Below are 18,834 nucleotides of genomic sequence, written 5' to 3' on the forward strand. Positions count from 1 at the left end.
AGTTTTACCCACTCAATTAATCTATTAATATCTCTATGTCTTCTGTTGGCTTTCTCAAAGTGGCCCTGCAAAGGAAAGTTAGGTTATCCAGCCTAATGATCACAAGCAGTACATCACTTATGGAAACTGGAAGGAAACCATTGAGGGGCAAGTACAAATTCAAAACACCATGTCAATTTTTTGGACAGTTTTGACTTGCATTTTAAAAGTTATATTATTGGCAGAAATTCCAGCCTCACCGGGTCCGTACGGAATACGTACGGGCCCAGCGAGGCCTTGCAAAAGCCGTTTTTTGGCACGCAATGCACATGCACCGAAAACCGTTTTTGCTGATCTGTCAAGATATCTCTTGACAGATCCTCCGCATCCCCGGGAGAAGGACATCTGCGCGGGCGAGATTGGGCTATTTGTCCAACTCTTGCCCAGCGAATGTCCTTCAAATTCTTGCACCTGGTAAAAGCACGTGCAGAGTTTACTTTTACCAGTGTAAAAGTTAAAAAAAATATAAAAATAAAATTTAAATACACATTTTTATAATAAAAACCTTGTCCACTAAGGCAAGTTTATTTTAAACCCTATTAAAACACACAAAAAAAAATACCCCAAATATATATTTTTTCTAAAACATTTAACTTTAAATTCAATTAATTTTAAATGTGTGGTGTTTTTATTTATTTATTATGTTGTGTTTGGGTGTTTTCGGGGGTTATTTTCATTGATAGCAATGGGAACTCGTAAAATCGGAGTTCCCTTTACTATCAATGAGAATACTGTACAGTGATTGGTGGTCCAGGTCCACGTGACTCCTCCAGCTTCTCCGTCCGTATCTGGAAGACGTGGAAGTGCTGCAAAGTGCGTGGAAAGAAGGTCTCTGACCAGAATCCAAGGCGTCTCCGGGACCACCGGGTACATTCGTAGAGAAATTTCGGGTCAGAGGCATTCGTCTGACAGAAGTCTCCGACCGGAATTTCAGGGCCAATATCTGGCTCAGACTTTATATCTGTCCCAATTTCCACAAAAGAAATATATTAGTAGCTTTGCGCAAAGGAGTAATATGCGTATTGAAAAGACTCACATCAACATCTGGTCGTGCCATTATTTCTTCCACTTTCGCAACATCGCCATTAGCTGCAGCTTTAACAAGTTCTTCATTGATGTCTCCAGATTCTTGCGTTTCAAATAGTTTTTTCAACAGTTGGGATAGACGCTCTGACGGAACAAAAAACGTCAAACAGAATACAATAAAATATAGCGTTAAGACTGCAATCCAACAAATCATAAAAGTTGTTTTGTTATTTTTTTCATTTCCCCATGAAGACAAGCATAGGATGGGAAGAGAGTAGCAAGTAAATTATAACATTCCATCATCTTGGAGCCCTGGGAATCGAGAAGGGCAGCAAGTAGTACTGGAAGTCTTAGGGTTTGAAACATAGAAAAATAGAAAATAGGTGCAGGAGTAGGCCATTCGGCCCTTCGAGCCTGCACCGCCATTCAATATGATCATGGCTGATCATGCTACTTCAGTACCCCATTCCTGCTTTCGCTCCATACCCCTTGATCCCTTTAGCCGCAAGGGCCACATCTAACTCCCTTTTGAATATATCTAACGAACTAGCCTCAACAACTTTCTGTGGTAGAGAATTCCACAGGTTCACCACTCTCTGGGTGAAGAAGTTTCTCATCATCTCGGTCCAAAATGGCTTACCCCTTATCCTTAAGACTGTGACCCCTGGTTCTAGACTTCCCCAACATCTGGAACATTCTTCCTGCATCTAACCTATCCAATCCCGTCAGAATTTTATATGTTTCGATGGGATCCCCTCTCATTCTTCTAAATTCCAGTGAATATAAGCCTAGTCGATCCAGTCTTTCCTCATATGTCAGTCCTGTCATACCAGGAATCAGTCTGGTGAACCTTCGCTGCACTCCCTCAATAGCAAGTATATCCTTACACAGATTAGGAGACCAAAACTGTACACAATATTCAAGGTGTGGCCTCACCAAGGCCCTGTACAACTGCAGTAAGACCTCCCTGCTCCTCTACTCAAATTCTCTCGCTATGAAGGCCAACATGCCATTTGCCTTCTTCATCGCCTGCTGTACCTGTATACCAACTTTCAATGACTGATGTACCATGACACCCAGTCTCGTCGCATCTCCCCTTTTACTAATCTGTCACCAGATAATAATCTGCCTTCCTGTTTTTACCACCAAAGTGGATAACCTTTCATTTAACTACATACCGTATCTGCCATGTATTTGTCTACTCACCTAACCTGTCCAAGTCATCCTGCAGCATCTTAGCATCCTTCTCACAACTCACACTGCCACCCAGCTTAGTGTCATCTGTAAACTTGGAAATATTACATTCAATTCCTTTGTCTAAATCATGTGTATTGTAAATAGCTAGGGTCCCAGCACTGAACCTTGTGGTACCCAATTAGTCATTGCCTGCCATTCTGAAAAGGACCCGTTTATTCCCACTCTTTACTTCCTGTCTGCCAACCAGTTCTCTATCCACGTCAGTAAATTACCCCCAATACCATGTACTTTAATTTTGCACACTAATCTCTTGTGTGGGACCTTGTCAAAAGCCTTTTGAAAGTCTAAATACACCACATCCACTGGCTCCCCCTCGTCCACTTTACTAGTTACATCCTCAAAACATTCTAGAAGATTTGTCAAGCATGATTTCCCTTTCATAAATCCATGCTGACTTGGACCGATCCTGTCACTGCTTTCCAAATGCGCTGCTATTACATCTTTAATAATTGATTCCAACATTTTCTCCACCACCGATGACAGGCTGACCGGTCTATAATTCCGTGTATTCTCTCTCCCTCCTTTTTTAAAAAATGTGGGGTTACATTAGCTACCCTCCAGTCCACAGGAACTGATCCAGAGTCTATAGAATGTTGGAAAATGACCACCAATGCATCCACTATTTCTCGGACCACTTCCTTAAGTACTCTGGGATGCAGACAATCAGGCCCTGGGGATTTATCAGCCTTCAATCTCATCAATTTTCCTAACACAATTTTTTGACGAATAAGGATTTCCTTTAGTTCCTCATTCTCGCTAGACCCTCGGTCCCCTAGTATTTCCGGAAGGTTATTTGTGTTTTCCTTAGTGAAGACAGAACCAAAGTATTTGTTCAATTGGTCTGCCATTTCTTTGCTCCCCATTATAAATTCGCCTGATTCTGACTGTAAGGGACCCACATTTGTCTTCGCTAATCTTTTTCTCTTCACATATCTGTAGAAGCTTTTGCGGTCAGTTTTTATGTTCCCTGCAAGCTTACTCTCATTCTATTTTCCCCCTCCTAATTAAACCCTTTGTCCTGTTCTGCTGAATTCTAAATTTCTCCCTGTCCTCAGGTTTGGAACATTGGCATGTGTTGAGAGATAAATTATGACTTCCTGCTGGTTTTCGGGGTGTGTGCAGATTAAAGCACCAATCTGTAATGCTGGCTGAAAGGTCATTCAAATTTCTATTTTGCCTAGTTACTGATCAATTCATTGCCTTTGCTGTGGAAAACAACCTTTAAGGAAAGCTCAATTTCTATCGCCTATTATGTGACTGATTCAATGTTTCTACTGTGAAAAGGTATCAATTACAAAACTGATACATAAGCTGAACACTGGACAAAGACTCTATGTATGCACGCCAATCACATTATGGAGAGAACCCTTAATTTAAGTATTTTACAGAGGCTTAATGATCTTTGTATTCAACTTATGTGCATTCTACCAGCATCTTCCATGCCCAGTTATCTAAGAAGCAAGAATCCAATGCAAGTCTGTTCTCAAGTCACACCTGGCAATTTTTTTAGCATCTTTCTAACACTTTGCTTCATTCAGGCTCCTCTCACCCTTTCTCTGCTCTTCCCTGCCTTCACTGGTCGGCTGCTCGGCAGCCAGTGCTCGGCACTTTGACTTTTGGCCGCTTCGATCACTTCCATTCTCAACTTCCCACCCGATGTGCCGGCCACTTACTAGCCCATTCTTGGCTATCAGCCTGCTCCACACAGTCCAGTGACATTTCAGGCCTGGACCTCCCAATTTTGCTGTGCCACTATTTTCTCCTTACATCCAAGGCCTGCATTTCACAGTCTGAGGGGTCACTTTCACTTTTTAGTAACAGTGCTATATGCACTAAAATGTAAATATAATGAAGGGAAAGAGGTCGTCAGTGGGCTGGGGACATTAAGGGGCAGAGTGAAATGTTAAATAGGCTAAAGGCACAAGGCTATTTAAAAAGGGGCACAGCCAAATGTTAGGGAAGTGCAGGAATAAAGAGGGATTTTAGGGGCAATACACAAAGTTCATCATCATCATCATCATCAGCAGTTCCTCAGAATCGAAGAAGACTCGCGTCCACTCTTAAAATGAGTCCTTAGGTGACTGAACAGTCCAATACGAGAACCACAGTCCCTGTCACAGGTGGAACAGACAGTCGTTGAGGGAAAGGGTAGGTAGGACTGGTTTGCTGCACGCTCTTTCCGCTGCCTGTGCTTGGCAATGAGACTCGAGGTGTTCAGCGCCCTCCCAGACACACTTCCTCCACTTAGGGCGGTCTTTGGCCAGGGACTTACAGGTGTCTACCTTCCGAGTAGAGTGCTTGCTTTGGGAGTCTTGTGTCAGGCATGTGGACAATGTGGCCTGCCCAGCAGAGCTGATCAAGTGTGGTCAGTGCTTCAATGCTTCAATGCTGGGGATGTTGGTCTGGTCGAGGACGCTAGCGTTGGTGCATCTGTCCTTCCAGGGGATTTGCAGGATCTTGGAGACATCGTTGATGGTATTTCTCCAGCGATTTGAGGTGTCTACTGTATATGGTCCATGTCTCTGAGCCATACAGGAGGGCGGGTATTACTACAACCCAGTAGACCATGAGTTTGGTGGCAGATTTGAGGGCCTGATCTTCATCAGGCAGCCAAAGACTGCACTGAAGGCAGTGTTGAATCTCGTCGTCAATGTCTGCCTTGTTGATAAGAGGCTCCCAAGGTATGGGAAATGGTCCATGTTGTCCAGGGCCACCGTGGATCTTGGTGACTGGGGAGGCAGTGCTGTGCGGCGGCGACAGGTTGGTGGAGGATCTTTGTCTTACGGATGTTTAGTGTAAGGCCCATGCTTTCGTACGCCTCAGTGAAGGTGTTGACAATGACTTGGAGTTCAGCCTCTGAATGTGCGTAGACACGGGCGTCGTCCACGTACTGTAGTTCGACGACAGAGATTGGGATGGTCTTGGATCTGGCCTGGAGACGATGAAGATTGAACAGGTTCCCACTGGTTCTGTAGTTTAGTTCCACTCCAGCATGGAGTTTGTTGACGGAGGTGGAGCATGGCAGCGAGGAAGATTGAGAAGAGGGTTGGCGCGATGACGCAGTCCTGTTTGACCGTGGTCCAGATGTGGATTGGGTCTGTGATGGAATCCGTTGGTAAGGATCACGGCCTGCATGTCGTCGTGGAGCAGGTGGAAGATGATGATGAACTTTTGGGGGCAGCCGAAACGGAGGAGGATGCTCCATAGACCCCTGCGGTTGACAGTGTCAAAGGCCTTTGTAAGGTTGAAGGCGGCCATGTATAAGGGCCCTGCATTTCCCTGCAGTTGTCACGCTGTAAAAATCATGTCCGTTATACCCCGTAGGGGACGAAATCCTCACTGTGACTCCGGGAGGAGCTCCTCAGCCACAGGGAGAAGACGGTCAAGGAAGATTCTAGCGACGACTTTCCCAGTGACTGATAACAGGGAGATTCCTCTGTAGTTGCCGCAGTCGGATTGTCCCCTTTTTTTAAAGATGGTCACAATCACTGCATCTCTGAGACCTCCTAGCATGCTCTCCTCCCTCCAGATAAGAGAGAGGTCATGCATTCACGCCAACAGTGCTTCTCCGCCATACTTCAGTTGCTGCAGGAGGAGAAGAGGCTCAGATGCCAAAGGAGGGAAGAGGCCGAGTCGCCGCTGGAGAAGAGGTCCGGTCGCTCGGACGCTGCAGGAGGGAAGATGCTCAGTCGCCACTGGTTGGAGGGTCGTCCGGTCGTCGCCGACAGGTGGAGGCTCGGAGGGAAAGCTCGCGCCTGAGGTAGGCCCAAATTTGTGGGATTTGTGTTTTAGGGCAAGAAATGCACCCCCTATTAGGGCCGATTAAGACCAGGGGAAGCTTAAACAATGGAAGGGAGGGTGGGGGGGGGGGGAAGATTGGGGGTGAAAAGATGTTAGATGGCAAAAGATGGTTGTTTGACAGGGGAGCTGCCACCCCGACGGCCATCTTGCTAGTTATGTTGCACCAATATTTTGAGTTACATGAATTATGAGCTGCAATTACAATACACACATTGCTGTGGAGCAGAGGTAGGGTGAGCTCTACATGTGCATAATGAAATGCACTGTTTACAAACATTCAACTATTGGTGACATTTTCAGTGACTACAACAAAATTAATTTAAAAAAACATTTCTTGGAAGTGTTCTGACTTTCACCGATGCTGAACTTCAGGGACAGCAATAAACTGCCTTTTCAATACCAAGTATATAAAAAAAGAAAAACTTGGATTCTTATGACTCCTTTCACAACCACTGGACGCCTCAAAGCGCTTTACAGACAATGAAGTACTTTTGGAGTATAGTCACTGTTGTCATGTAGTAAATGCGGTGGCCAATTTGTGCACAAGCAAGCTCCCACAAACAGCAATGTGATAATGACCAAATAATCTGTTTTTTTTGTTATGTTGATTGAAGAATAAGTATTGGCCAGGACACCGGGGATAATTCCCCTGCTCCTCTTCGAAATAGTGCCATGGGATCTTTTATGTCCACTTGAGAGAGCAGGCAGGGGGGGGCCGCCGTTTAACGTCTCATCCAAAAGACGGCACCTCAGACAGTGCAGTGCTCCCTCAGCACCGCACTGGAGTGGATTCTTTTGTGCTCAAATATAACTGCGGTATAAAATAAGCAAACAAATAGAAATGGAAACAACACTTGTACAGAAGATGATATGTACCACCAGATGCATTGCTCACTGCAGATCCAGCTGATGCCACCTTAGTAACAGCTGCAGGGTTGTATGTCCACGATGTCCCACAAACTTCTACTTTCAAGTCACTGTCAGAGTAAATCTGCTGGACACGTCCCACTTTCCCCAAAGTCTGTATTAAAACAAAAAAGTTTTAACAGTTTAGACAATATGCTAGTGCTCTCAGTGCTGGTGGTGAAAAGAATTCACTATTTTCAATACAGTACTTAATTTGCACCTGTACTCGATAGTAGCTGAATCTGGTAATGGAGCATTTTACTTTCAAAGCATCCTGATCATATTGGTGTATTCCTGATTCTGATATCCAAACTCTCCAATCGTGACAAAATTTCAAAACTACCGCCGTTTTAGGCTGTTAAAAGGTCATATACGACATCACTATTTCTGTGCGGTATATTTTCTAAAAGATTCTGAACACTGAACAGAGGAACATAAGCAAAATACTGAGGATGATGGAAATCGGAAATAAAAATATTGGAAATCATCAACAGGTCGAGCAGTATCTGTGAAGAGAGAAACAGAGCTAACGTTTCAGGTCGATGAACTTTCATCTGAACTGGAAGAGGTTAAGAGATTTAACTGTTAAATAGCTAATTTTTTCCAGTTCTGATGACAGCAGCGTCCTTTGGCCAGTATTTACGGTGGGTATGACGGCATCCTTACATGATGGGGATCCTCCTTTGCGAACTGCTCTTTGATGCTACGTACTCTATGGCAGTGTAATGGCACAGATGATCCGCACCATCTTGGAAATCCCAATTGCTGGCACAGTGCCAACTGCCCAGCAATTACATATGAAAAATTTATAGCTGATGCAAATAGTTGCAGGGCCTGTTTGCATCAGCATAAGCGGATTTGATAGAGACAGTTACGCATTCTATTAGCTCCGGAATGTGATGGAATGAATTGTGAAACTGTCCAAAACACCTCCAATGATTAATGTACACATTTTTTAGATCCAGGCTACTAACGCCATCATATTACTATACCAGCGCAGATTATATCTGCGCAGAACACTTTAAATCACTGTTTCTGTGCTTTTACAATAACTAATCCTACATCTTCAAATCTTTGTTTGGGTTCTGTTGCATTTGTTTGTATCACCTAACCATGTTAACATCGTCAGATATTTACACTTCTTATAGATGTATTTTTATACGAAATTTCACAGAGCTTGAACAATTTATCAGAACTCTAATTCTTAAATGGGGGAGGGGGGGGCGCGGCAAGGTGCTTGCATGCAACCTGTTCTTCAATTACAAAAAATGTAGTAGGAAACTCTGGGGAGTGCAGCCAGAGCCAAGACCCCGGCACCACAGGTGGCTCAGCTGCACAGGGAGGGGTGGAAGGATGGAAGAGCTATAGTAGTAGGGGATTCAATAGTCAGGGGAGCAGACAGGTGTTTCTGCGGCCACAGACGTGACTCCAGGATGCTATGTTGCCTCCCTGGTGCCAGGGTCAAGGATGTCACCGAGCGGCTGCAGGACATTCTGGGGACCAATGACATCGGTAGAAAGAGGGATGAGGTTCTGCAGGCAGAGTTTAGGGAGCTAGGAGAGAGATTAAAAAGCAGGACCTCAAAAAGGAAGCAATCTCTGGATTACGCCTGGTGCCACGAGCTAGTGAGTACAGAAATAAAAGGATAGAGCAGATGATAACAATATCCCGACAGTGGATAGTCTTGGAGCTATGGGCCCAAATTTCCCCAGCCGCCGAGAGCAGCGTAGTTAGGGGTAGCACGCCGACTTCGAGAGTCAAAAAAAGCGCCAAAAATTTACCGATTAATTTGGCCGCTCCCTCGTCGTCCGGATCCATTGGCGTGGCGCTGCAGAGTATGGCGGGGGGGGGCGGTGGGGGGAGATCCGCGGCGGGGGGGCGGGGCTTGGGCCCAGCGTTGTGTGGAGTGCCGACAGGGAGACCCATGTCCGTTTGAGCGTGCGCGCATGTGCAATGGGTGGTTCAGCGTGCACGCATGCGCAGTGCAACAGGAAGCTTGGAAATCATCCAATTAATGGGAGAGCGTCCTCAGTATCATTGGTCATGGAGCATATATAAAGGTACGGTTTAAGTATTGATTTTTGGGTGGCTGAGGGAGTGGAAAGGAGTGCTGGATAGGTTGAAGAAAGTTGAGTAGTGTGATTTTTGAACATTACCTGAGTGAGAGTCCAATAGACGAATGGCGCAAGAGCGTGCAAGACGAACAAAGAATTTCCTCCATGAGGAAGTGGAGAAACAAGTGACTGTAATTGAGGAGCAATGGCTGGAGCTGGATATCAGCAAGAGTGGTCCATCAAAAGTCTCGCCCAAGGAAACGAGAAAAAGAGGGAACCTAGTTGCAGAAGAATACTCCGCAGGGGGTTCAATATCGCAAGATCTGGAAGCCAGTGCAAGAAGAAATGGCAGGACATTGGTCAAGTAGTGAGTGTAAGTAATATCTTCATTTTTAAATTGAATTGCAATGGAAAATGTGAGCATCTGTATGTGTCCCACCCATCAGAAGCGCACCATGTCTGAAAATTAATATTTTCAGCTTTGCGGAAGAAATTGGCCCACAACAAAAGGGAAAGACTTAGAACAGAACAACCCCCTGGAAGAGAGGATTACTGCCTTGCTGAGTCGCACCGGCAGAAAAAGAATCAGCTCTGCACAAGCTGGACCCACATGCGAGGGTGAGGGTGAGGGTGAGTCATTAAAATGCATGGTCGCCCTTCAAATCAACCTGCTGACTGGCCTGCTACACGTCAGACTACTCATGGCACCCATCCTTCCCCCTCCTGTGCTGCTAACCATTTGACTGTTCTGCTGTATTTTGCAGAAGACGAGGACACTCCTCAATATCCTGAAGATCCACCAGAGGATCCAGATGTGCGCGCTCCAGACTAAGGCAGGTGGGGGGAGGAGGGGTCCATGGAAATGTGTGCACGGGAGAATGCTGACCGCGATATGGATCAGACCATAGTACAGGGCATCACACTGCCAGAAACCTCTATGAGCTCCTCGGCAACATTCCATGGGTTCACACCTTCCGAGGTTGCGGGTCCCAGTGGTGGTCGTGAAATGCAACTTGGGACACCCAGTCCCAGCCAGCGCCTCACACTGGAGGGGTGCCACTCGGCAGACACACGGCGAGGGGAAGGAAAAGTCGACCAGTCTCTCCTGAGATGCAGCCCTTAGCAGAGATTAATCAGGTTCTGTCATTGGGTGAGGTCAATGGTCTCAAGATCACTTGTGGCGGCCGTCAGTGGGGTGCGTGATGAGGTAGCGACACTGTCTGGTGAAATCTCTGCACTGGGATGGGAACTGAGGGCGGGCATTTCAAAGGGTGTGCAAACGATGGCAGATGCCATGAGGGAGCTAGCTTCTGCAATAAGGGCACAAAGGCCGGATACTCAAATGCCACTCCCACTTCAATCCAAGCACCAGCCACCGGTCAGACCCAAGCCGGGCCCCCAACCCCACCACCATCACTGACCCTATGAGGAAGTGCACTTCCCCCGAGATGTGGGTGAGGGATAGGTACAGCCTTTCTTTGTTGTTGTTGTTGTTGAAGTGCACTGTAAAATAGCCAATAAAAGATATTTTGCATTAAAACTGAATCATGCTCCATTAGGACCAGGCAGCATTTAGGGACAACTGTAAAAAGTAAAAATCACTCACCCCTACAGTCATGCGTACCTGCCGCCCCTAGCCCTGGCGGGAGGGCTAGCCGGTGCGTTCTGCAGTCGGCAAAGTAGGACTGCTCTATTTTCAGTAGCTGATTTATCGTTCATTTATTTTTGATGATGTTGTGCAGCTGTTGTGCTGAAGATGTTGTGATGTTGTGAAGGTGTTTAGTGCTTTAGAATCCTCTAACTCACCTCGCACCCCCCACCCCAACCCTCTCTGGCTACCTGCGCTGATTTCTTAAATATAGGTAAGGTTTTTCTGTGCCTACAAAAGTGGCCATATACACTGCCCTAAGTTAAGTTTGGAGTGACTTTTAGCTGCCCAAATTTGATTCTATGGCCAGAAGAGGTGTAAGTGGCTTGTCACGCCCCCTTTTGGAGAGAACAAACTAAACTACAAAAAATCCTAACTAACTGACTTACACTGGAGCAAGTTAAATGGGGAAATTTGCGATTTTTAATTTACTCCAAAAAAAGTTACTTACTCCAAAAATAACGGGCAACTCTTGGGGAAATTTGAGTCCTTAAGGGTGGGGGGGGGGGGGGAGGAACTTAACACAATCACAAAGGAAGTGGTACTCAGTAAGATAATGGGATTAAAGTCAGATAAATCCCCTGGACCTGATGGCTTGCATCCTAGGGTCTTAAGAGAAGTAGCGGCAGGGATTGTGGGTGAATTGGTTGTAATTTACCAAAATTCCTGGATTCTGGGGAGGTCCCAGCAGATTGGAAAACTGCAAATGTAACGCCCCTATTTAAAAAAGGAGGCATTCAAAAAGCAGGAAACTATAGACCAGTTAGCCTAGTGTGGTTGGGAAAATGTTGGAGTCCATTATTAAAGCAGCAGTAGCTGGACATTTGGAAAAGCAAAATTCGGTCAGGCAGAGTCAGCATGGATTTATGAAGGGAAAGTCATGTTTGACAAATTTGCTGGAGTTCTTTGAGGATGTAATGAACAGAGTGGATAACGGGGAATCAGTGGATGTGGTGTATTTGGACTTCCAGAAGACATTTGACAAGGTGCCACATAAAAGGTTACTGTACAAGATAAAAGTTCACAGAGTTGGGGGTAATATATTAGCATGGATAGAGGATTGGCTAACTAACAGAGAACAGTGAGTCGGGATAAATGGTTCATTCACTGGTTGGCAACCAGTAACTAGTGGGGTGCCGCAGGGATCAGTGCTGGGACCCCAACTATTTACAATCTATATTAACGACTTGGAAGAAGGGACGGAGTGTAACATAGCCAAGTTTGCTAATGATACAAAGATGGGAGGAAAAGCTATGAGTGAGGAGGACACAAAAAGTCTGCAAAAGGACATGGACAGGCTAAGTGAGTGGGCAAAAATTTGGCAGATGTAGTATAATGTTGGAAAGTGTGAGGTAATGCATTTTGGCAGAAAAAAAATCAAAGAGCAAGTTATTATTTAAATGGAGAAAGATTGCAAAGTGCCGCAGTACAGCAGGACCTGGGGGTACTTGTGCATGAAACACAAAAGGATAGTATGCAGGTACAGCAAGTGATCAGGAAGGCCAATGGTATCTTGGCCTTTATTGCAAAGGGGATGGAGTATAAAAGCAGGGAAGTCTTACTACAACTGTACAGGGTATTGGTGAGGCCACACCTGGAGTACTGCGTACAGTTTTGGTCTCCGTATTTAAGGAAGGATATACTTGCATTGGAGGCTGTTAGGAGAAGGTTCACTAGGTTGATTCCGGAGATGAGGGGGTTGACTTGAGGATAGTTTGAGCCAATACACTTTGGAGTTCAGAAGAATGAGAGGTTATCTTATTGAAACATATAAGATAATGAGGGGGCTCGACAAGGTGGATGCGGCGAGGATATTTCCACTCACAGGGGAAACTAAAACTAGGGGACATAGTCTTAGAATAAGGAACCGCCCATTTAAAACTGAGATGAGGAGAAAGTTCTTCCCTGAGGGTTGTAAATCTATGGAATTCTCTTCTCCAGAGAGCTGTGGAGGCTGGCTCATTGATTATATTTGGCAGAGAGAGACAGATTTTTGAGCGATAAGGGAGTAAAGGGTTATGGGGAGCGCAAGTGGAGCCGAGTCCATGTTCAGATCAGCCATGATCTTAGTGAACGGCAGAGCAGGCTCGAGGGACTAAATGGCCTTATCCTGCTCCTATTTCTTATGTTATGAAACGCGGCGCTTCCACTGATTGGAGCACCAGGCCCATGTGATCCTAGGTACGCTTCCGCACACGCTGCATCTTTGGGCCATTACGCTGCCCTCGAATACGCAGCATTGAAGAGCAAGTTCACGAAGGAGAGTCACCATCAGGCAAGTTCGTATTCTATTCAGATGTCGGCAACGGACTCCATAGGTATGTTCACAACCACAAAATCTGCCTCCTTATAACATTGATAGTTTTCAAAAGCCCAACTGAAACTCAACTTTTTCTGTTGCAGCCACACATTACTCAGGAAATAACAGAGCATTGTCCTGGAAACAGCAAACTGAGCTCTGAGTGTAAATAACAAAAACAGAGGAGGGAGAAAGGAGACGAAACTGAAAGGAATAAAAAGAGCAGCTGAGGAGCAGACTCGATTCGCAATTCAGAGGGCAGCTGTCCTCTATCATTTGACAACAAACTGAATTTATACTCCATGCGGTATCAAACTGAAGCAGTGGAAGTCTACTCCTTCTAAAGAGTCTCTTTCATTTTTATTCCAGATTCAGGTCGAGCCTTTACTCTGCGTTCACACTGCCAGTTTAGCATCTTGCTCCAACACCAACACTAAAATGGCAGAGTAAACGCACTCTAAATGTAGCTAAGAAAATTAATTTCTACTTACAGGGAGCATAGCTTCAGCCCATTCTCCATGACCTCGCTGAAGAAGCTTGATTCTCTCCAAGTCATAACAGATTTGAACTAGGTCGCCAACATTAAACTGTGAAGATCCACCTTCTGCTCCCTGAACTCCATCTCCACTTCTAACCGCATTAGCCTTAGTAAGAACTGCAGGATTGAATGTCCACCTATGGACATAAAAATAAATTTAGAAGCTTGACTTCAAGAACTGAAGTGCCATAAGCTTAGGTCTTGTTTCTGACATCTCTCAATACTGTGCAGTTTTCTCCTCCATACCTGTTGCCACTTGGATACTGTACTACAATGTCATGATCTTCATCAATGCCACAGACTGTGCCAGTGGTGGTTAATGTCTCGAACATACCATCGGTCCAACCACCGTGCCCATGTTGCAACGACTGGACAATTTCTAGATCCAGATCAATATTTACAAGATCGCCAATCTGTAGACCACCAGGGTTCCGACTGCCATTTTGTTCACCTAGTGACATCATTTATTATAAAAAGAAAAATAAATTATAAAGGATGAGTACATACCAATACGTTGAAAAAAAGATATACACAAAACAATGTTTCAAAATAAAAAACTCAATCTTGTAATGTGTGATAGAAAATTGTCTCAACAAAGAAGTGTGCATCAATGCTGACACCTAGTGGTCAAAATTAATGAAATATTTTCATTTCACCCCAGGCATACCACTGATCAAAGTACTGTATTGCCAGAAGAATTTATTGTACAAACTGGTGTTGAATACAATTGTATATAAGTGCATGCGCTTAAGAAAAATACTGCTCAACCTACAGAGCTAGTGTATCTACAGCACTAAATTAATCAGGCACTAGGAAAACTGCAAGAGGAGCAAAATGGTTTAGCAGTTTTTTAGCCACTGTTTTTGCTCTATTTGTGAAACTACCTCATACTATTAGCAGGGTTATTTCAACATCAATCTCTAGATTCAGATCAATACTTACAACTGAACTGGATAACTAAATGAACTGAAATTATGACTAAAAGATCAGTAACTCAAACACATTTTAGATTGCTTTCTTTTTGCCATGTATCTAATAATAGGGTTTAAACAGAAGGAAAAAACTGCAGTCTGGCTGTTTGTCACGACACTGTTATGCAATGCATCATGGTACATCAGTCATTGATGGTAGGCATGCAGGTACAGCAGGCAGTAAAGAAAGCAAATGGCATGCTGGCCTTCATAGCGAGGGGATTTGAGTATAGGAGCAGGGAGGTCTTGCTACAGTTGTACAGGGCCTTGGTGAGACCACACCTTAAGTATTGTGTGCAGTTTTGGTCTCCTAATCCGAGGAAGGATGTGCTTGCTATTGAGGGAGCGAGGGTTCACCAGACTGATTCCCAGGATGGCAGGACTGACATAAGAGGAAAGACTGAATTGGCTAGGCTTATACTCACTGGAATTTAGAAGAATGAGAGGAGATCTCATAGAAACGCATAAAATTCTGACGGGACTGGACAGGTTAGATGCAGGAAGAATGCTTCCGATGTTAAGGAAGTCCAGAACCAGGGGACACAGTCGAAGGATAAGGGATAAGCCATATAGGATCAAGATAAGGAGAAACTTTTTCACCCAGAGTTGTGAACCTGTGGAATTCTCTGCCATAGAAAGTTGTTGAGTCCAATTTGTTGGACATATTCAAAAGGGAGTTAGATGTGGCCCTTACAGCTAAAGGGATCGGGGGTATGGAGAGAAGGCTGGGATGGGGTAGAGGTTGAATGATCAGCCATGATCATATTGAATGGCGGTGCAAGCTCGAAGGGCCGAATGGCCTGCTCCTGCACCCTATTTTCTATGTTTCTAAGTTTCTCTTTTCTAAAGAGTTTAACCTTTTAATGATTTGTTCACCTGTATCCCTAGATCGCTTTGCTATTCTACCCCATTCAACTTCTATGGTACAGGTGATGTTTCTATTTGTCCTACCAAAGAGCATCACCTCACATTTGTCTATGTTAAAGTTCATTTGGCACTTAGTAATATGCTACTTTTTGCAGAATTCTCATGGCACCACCATTCATACATGCCAATCATCTCTTTATGGTGTCTCAAAGGTATAGCTACCTGATAAGTAATGGTTTCATACTGAACTTATGCTCATTAGGAAACTACAAAATTGTCATTTAAAAAAAAATCATTCTCTGAATGTGGGCGACTTTTGGCAAGGCCAACATTTACTGCCCTAGTTGCCCTTGAGAAGGGGGTGGCAAGTCATCTTTTTGAACTACTGCAGTCAATGTGAAGGTACTTTCACAATTTCTGATCATGGTTACTGCCAGGATGTTGATGGTTTGGGATTCAGTGATGCCAAGGGGAAGTGGTTATGTTCTCTCTTGCTGGAGATGGGTTATTGCCTCACACCTGTGTGGCTTTAATGTTATCTACCACTTATCAACCCAAGCCTGGATGTTGTCCAGGTCTTGCAACATCATCATCATAGGCTGTCCCTCGAACGAGGATGACTTGCTTCCACGAGTTCACAGGTGTTTCGATAAAGGACCCGATGTTCCAGTCCTGAACTCCAATTGAGGGGGTGGAAGATGCCTGTGCGTGACTGGAGACCTGCTCTGCTGCACGGACCAAGCACGCACACATATCGCAGTGTGGGCTGGCCCGTGCTGCCCCTGGGCCCTCAGCTCTTCTGGGCCCCGTACCCTCATCTGTCGCTCATCCGCCCCGACCTTCCCACGCCTCTGTACACCTGGGCTCTGCTGATGTTCCTGCCCACGCTCCAAAACGGCGACCAGGGTTTCGATGACGTCACCCATTTGCCCATCTCAAAATCCTTGGAGCAGCTCGCGCTGGAGGTTGAAGTGGTACGCCGCTCCAGCTCTTCTATAGCCCGACCTGCGGAGCTGTTCTCTTGCAGGTCAGAGGGCCACGATCTTGCTACATGCAGCAAATGACTGTTTCATTATCTGAAGAATTGCAAATGGAGCTGAACACTGTGCAATCACATCAATGAGAAGCCCAATTTATGACATTGTGATTGAGGAAGGCTATTGATGACAGTGGAACCTAGACACTGCCCTGCAGAACTTCTGCTGCCATGACTTGGGGTCGAGCTAATTGGCCTCCAGTGGCCATAACCACCTTCCTTTATGTCAGACATGACTCTAGCCACTGGGGAGTTTTCCCTGCAATCCCCATTGACTTGAATTTTACTAGGACACTTTGGTGCCACACTCAGTCAAATGCTGGATTGGGCAGTCACTTTTGCTTCACTTCTAGAATTCAATTTGCCTCCATGTTTGGACCAAGGCTGCAATGAGATGTGGAGCAAAGTGGTTTTGGCGGAATACAAACTGAGCATTGTTCACAATTCCTTCCATCACTTTGCTGATGATTCAGAGTAGGCTGATGGGATGGTAATTGGCTGGGTTGGATTTTACCTGCTTTTTGCGGACGGGTAAATTCTAATGTTGTAGTTGTACTGAACAGCTTACCTAAGGTACAGCTAGTTCTAGAGCACAATTTGTCAGCACAATAGCCGAGATATTGTCAGGGCCTATAGCCTTTGCAGTGTCCAATGCTGTCAATTGTTTCTTGATGTCACATGAGTGAATCAAATTGCCTGAAGACTGGCATCAGTGATGGTGGGGATCTCAGGAGGAAGCCAAAAAGGATCATCCTCTCAGTACTTCTAGCTGAAGATGGTTGTGAACACTTCAGACTTGTCTTCTGCACTCACATCGCGGAGGAAAGGGGTTTTCATGGAGCTGCCTCCCAATATTTGTTCGTCGACCACATTCGCGACTGGATATGGCAGCTTTGACCAGATCTGTTGGTCAAGGGATTGCTTAGCTTTGTCGATAGCATGCGGTTTCCATTGTTTAGCATGTATGTAGTCTTGTGATATAGTTTCACATGGGTGGCACCTCATTTTCAGGTATGCCTGGTGCAGCTCCTGGAATGTTCCACACTCCTCATTTAATCTGTGTTGGTCATCTGGTTCAATGATGACGTTGTAGTGAGGGATTTGCCAGGCTATGGTGTTACAGATTGCGACGGCATACAATTCTGCTGCTGACGACAACTCACAGGGCCTCATGAATGCCTAGTTATGAGCTGCAAGATCTGTTCTTTATATGTTCTGACAAAATGTCATCAACCTGAAACATTAGCTCAATTTCTCGATTGGGAAGTGTTGGTGTTCAGAGAACAGAACAAAAGAAATAGGAGGAGTGAACCACCTGGCCCCTCGAGCCTCCTACGCCATTTAATATCATGGCTGATTTGATCTTGGACTCCGCTCCACTTCCCTGCCCACTCCCTATATAGCCCTTTATTCCTATATCGCTCAAAAATCTGACTATCTCCACCTTAAATATATTCAATGACCTAGCCTCCACAGCTCTCTGGGGCAGAGAATTCCATAGCTTTACAACTCTCTGAAGAAATTCCTCATCTCAGTTTTAAATGGGCGACCTCTTATTCTGAGACTATGTCCCCTAGTTTTAGTTTCCCCTATGAGTGGAAATATCCTCTCTGCATCCATCTTGTCGAGCCCCCTCATTATTTTATATGTTTCGATAAGATCACCTCTCATTCTTCTTAATTCCAGTGCGTATAGGCCCAACCTACCTTCATAAGTCAACCCCCTCATCTCCGGAATCAACCTCATGAACATTCTCTGAACAACCTCCAATGCAAGTATATCCTTTCTTAAATACGGAGACCAAAACTGTACGCAGTATTGCAGGGATGGCCTCACCAATACCCTGTACAGTTGTAGCAGGACTTCTCTGCTTTTATACTCCATCCCTCTTGCAATAAAGGCCAATATTCCCCTGGACCTGATGCCTTACATCCTAGGGTCTTAAAAGAAGTAGCTGCAAAGATAGTGGATGCATTGCTTGTAATCTGCCAAAATTCCCTGGATTCTGCGGCGGTCCCAGCAGATTGGAAAATCGCAAATGTAACGCCCCTATTTAAAAAAGGAGGCAGTCAAAAAGCAGGAACTATAGACCAATTAGCCTAACATCGGTCGTTGGGAAAATGCTGGAGTCCGTCTTCTCAGTGTGGCTGAGGAGCTCCTCCCGGAGTCACAGTGCGGATTTCGTCCCCTACAGGGCACAACGGACATGATTTTTGCAGCGCGACAGCTGCAGAAAAAATGCAAGGAACAGCACCAGCCCTTATATATGGCCTTCTTCGACCTTGCAAAGGCCTTTGACACTGTCAACCACGAGGGTCTATGGAGCGTCGTCCTCCGTTTTGGATGCCCCTAAAACTTCGTCATCATCCTCCACGATGACATGCAGGTCGTG

General features: G+C 45.2%; 1 protein-coding gene across 1 annotated transcript in view; it reads right to left on the reverse strand.

Moving 5' to 3' along the window:
- The window catches only part of mib1 (MIB E3 ubiquitin protein ligase 1), a 265,770-nt gene that overhangs the window by 186,320 nt on the left and 60,616 nt on the right, over window positions 1-18,834 (reverse strand). The window contains exons 6-9 of the mRNA XM_070890910.1: window positions 13,815-14,019; window positions 13,522-13,705; window positions 7,000-7,144; window positions 1,076-1,209 (exon numbers count right to left, since the gene is read on the reverse strand). Coding sequence (XP_070747011.1) covers window positions 1,076-1,209; window positions 7,000-7,144; window positions 13,522-13,705; window positions 13,815-14,019 — 668 coding nt within the window. The remainder of the gene's footprint in view (window positions 1-1,075; window positions 1,210-6,999; window positions 7,145-13,521; window positions 13,706-13,814; window positions 14,020-18,834) is intronic.

Source organism: Pristiophorus japonicus, chromosome 1 (assembly GCF_044704955.1).
Source record: "Pristiophorus japonicus isolate sPriJap1 chromosome 1, sPriJap1.hap1, whole genome shotgun sequence".
Taxonomy (NCBI): Eukaryota; Metazoa; Chordata; class Chondrichthyes; family Pristiophoridae; genus Pristiophorus; species Pristiophorus japonicus.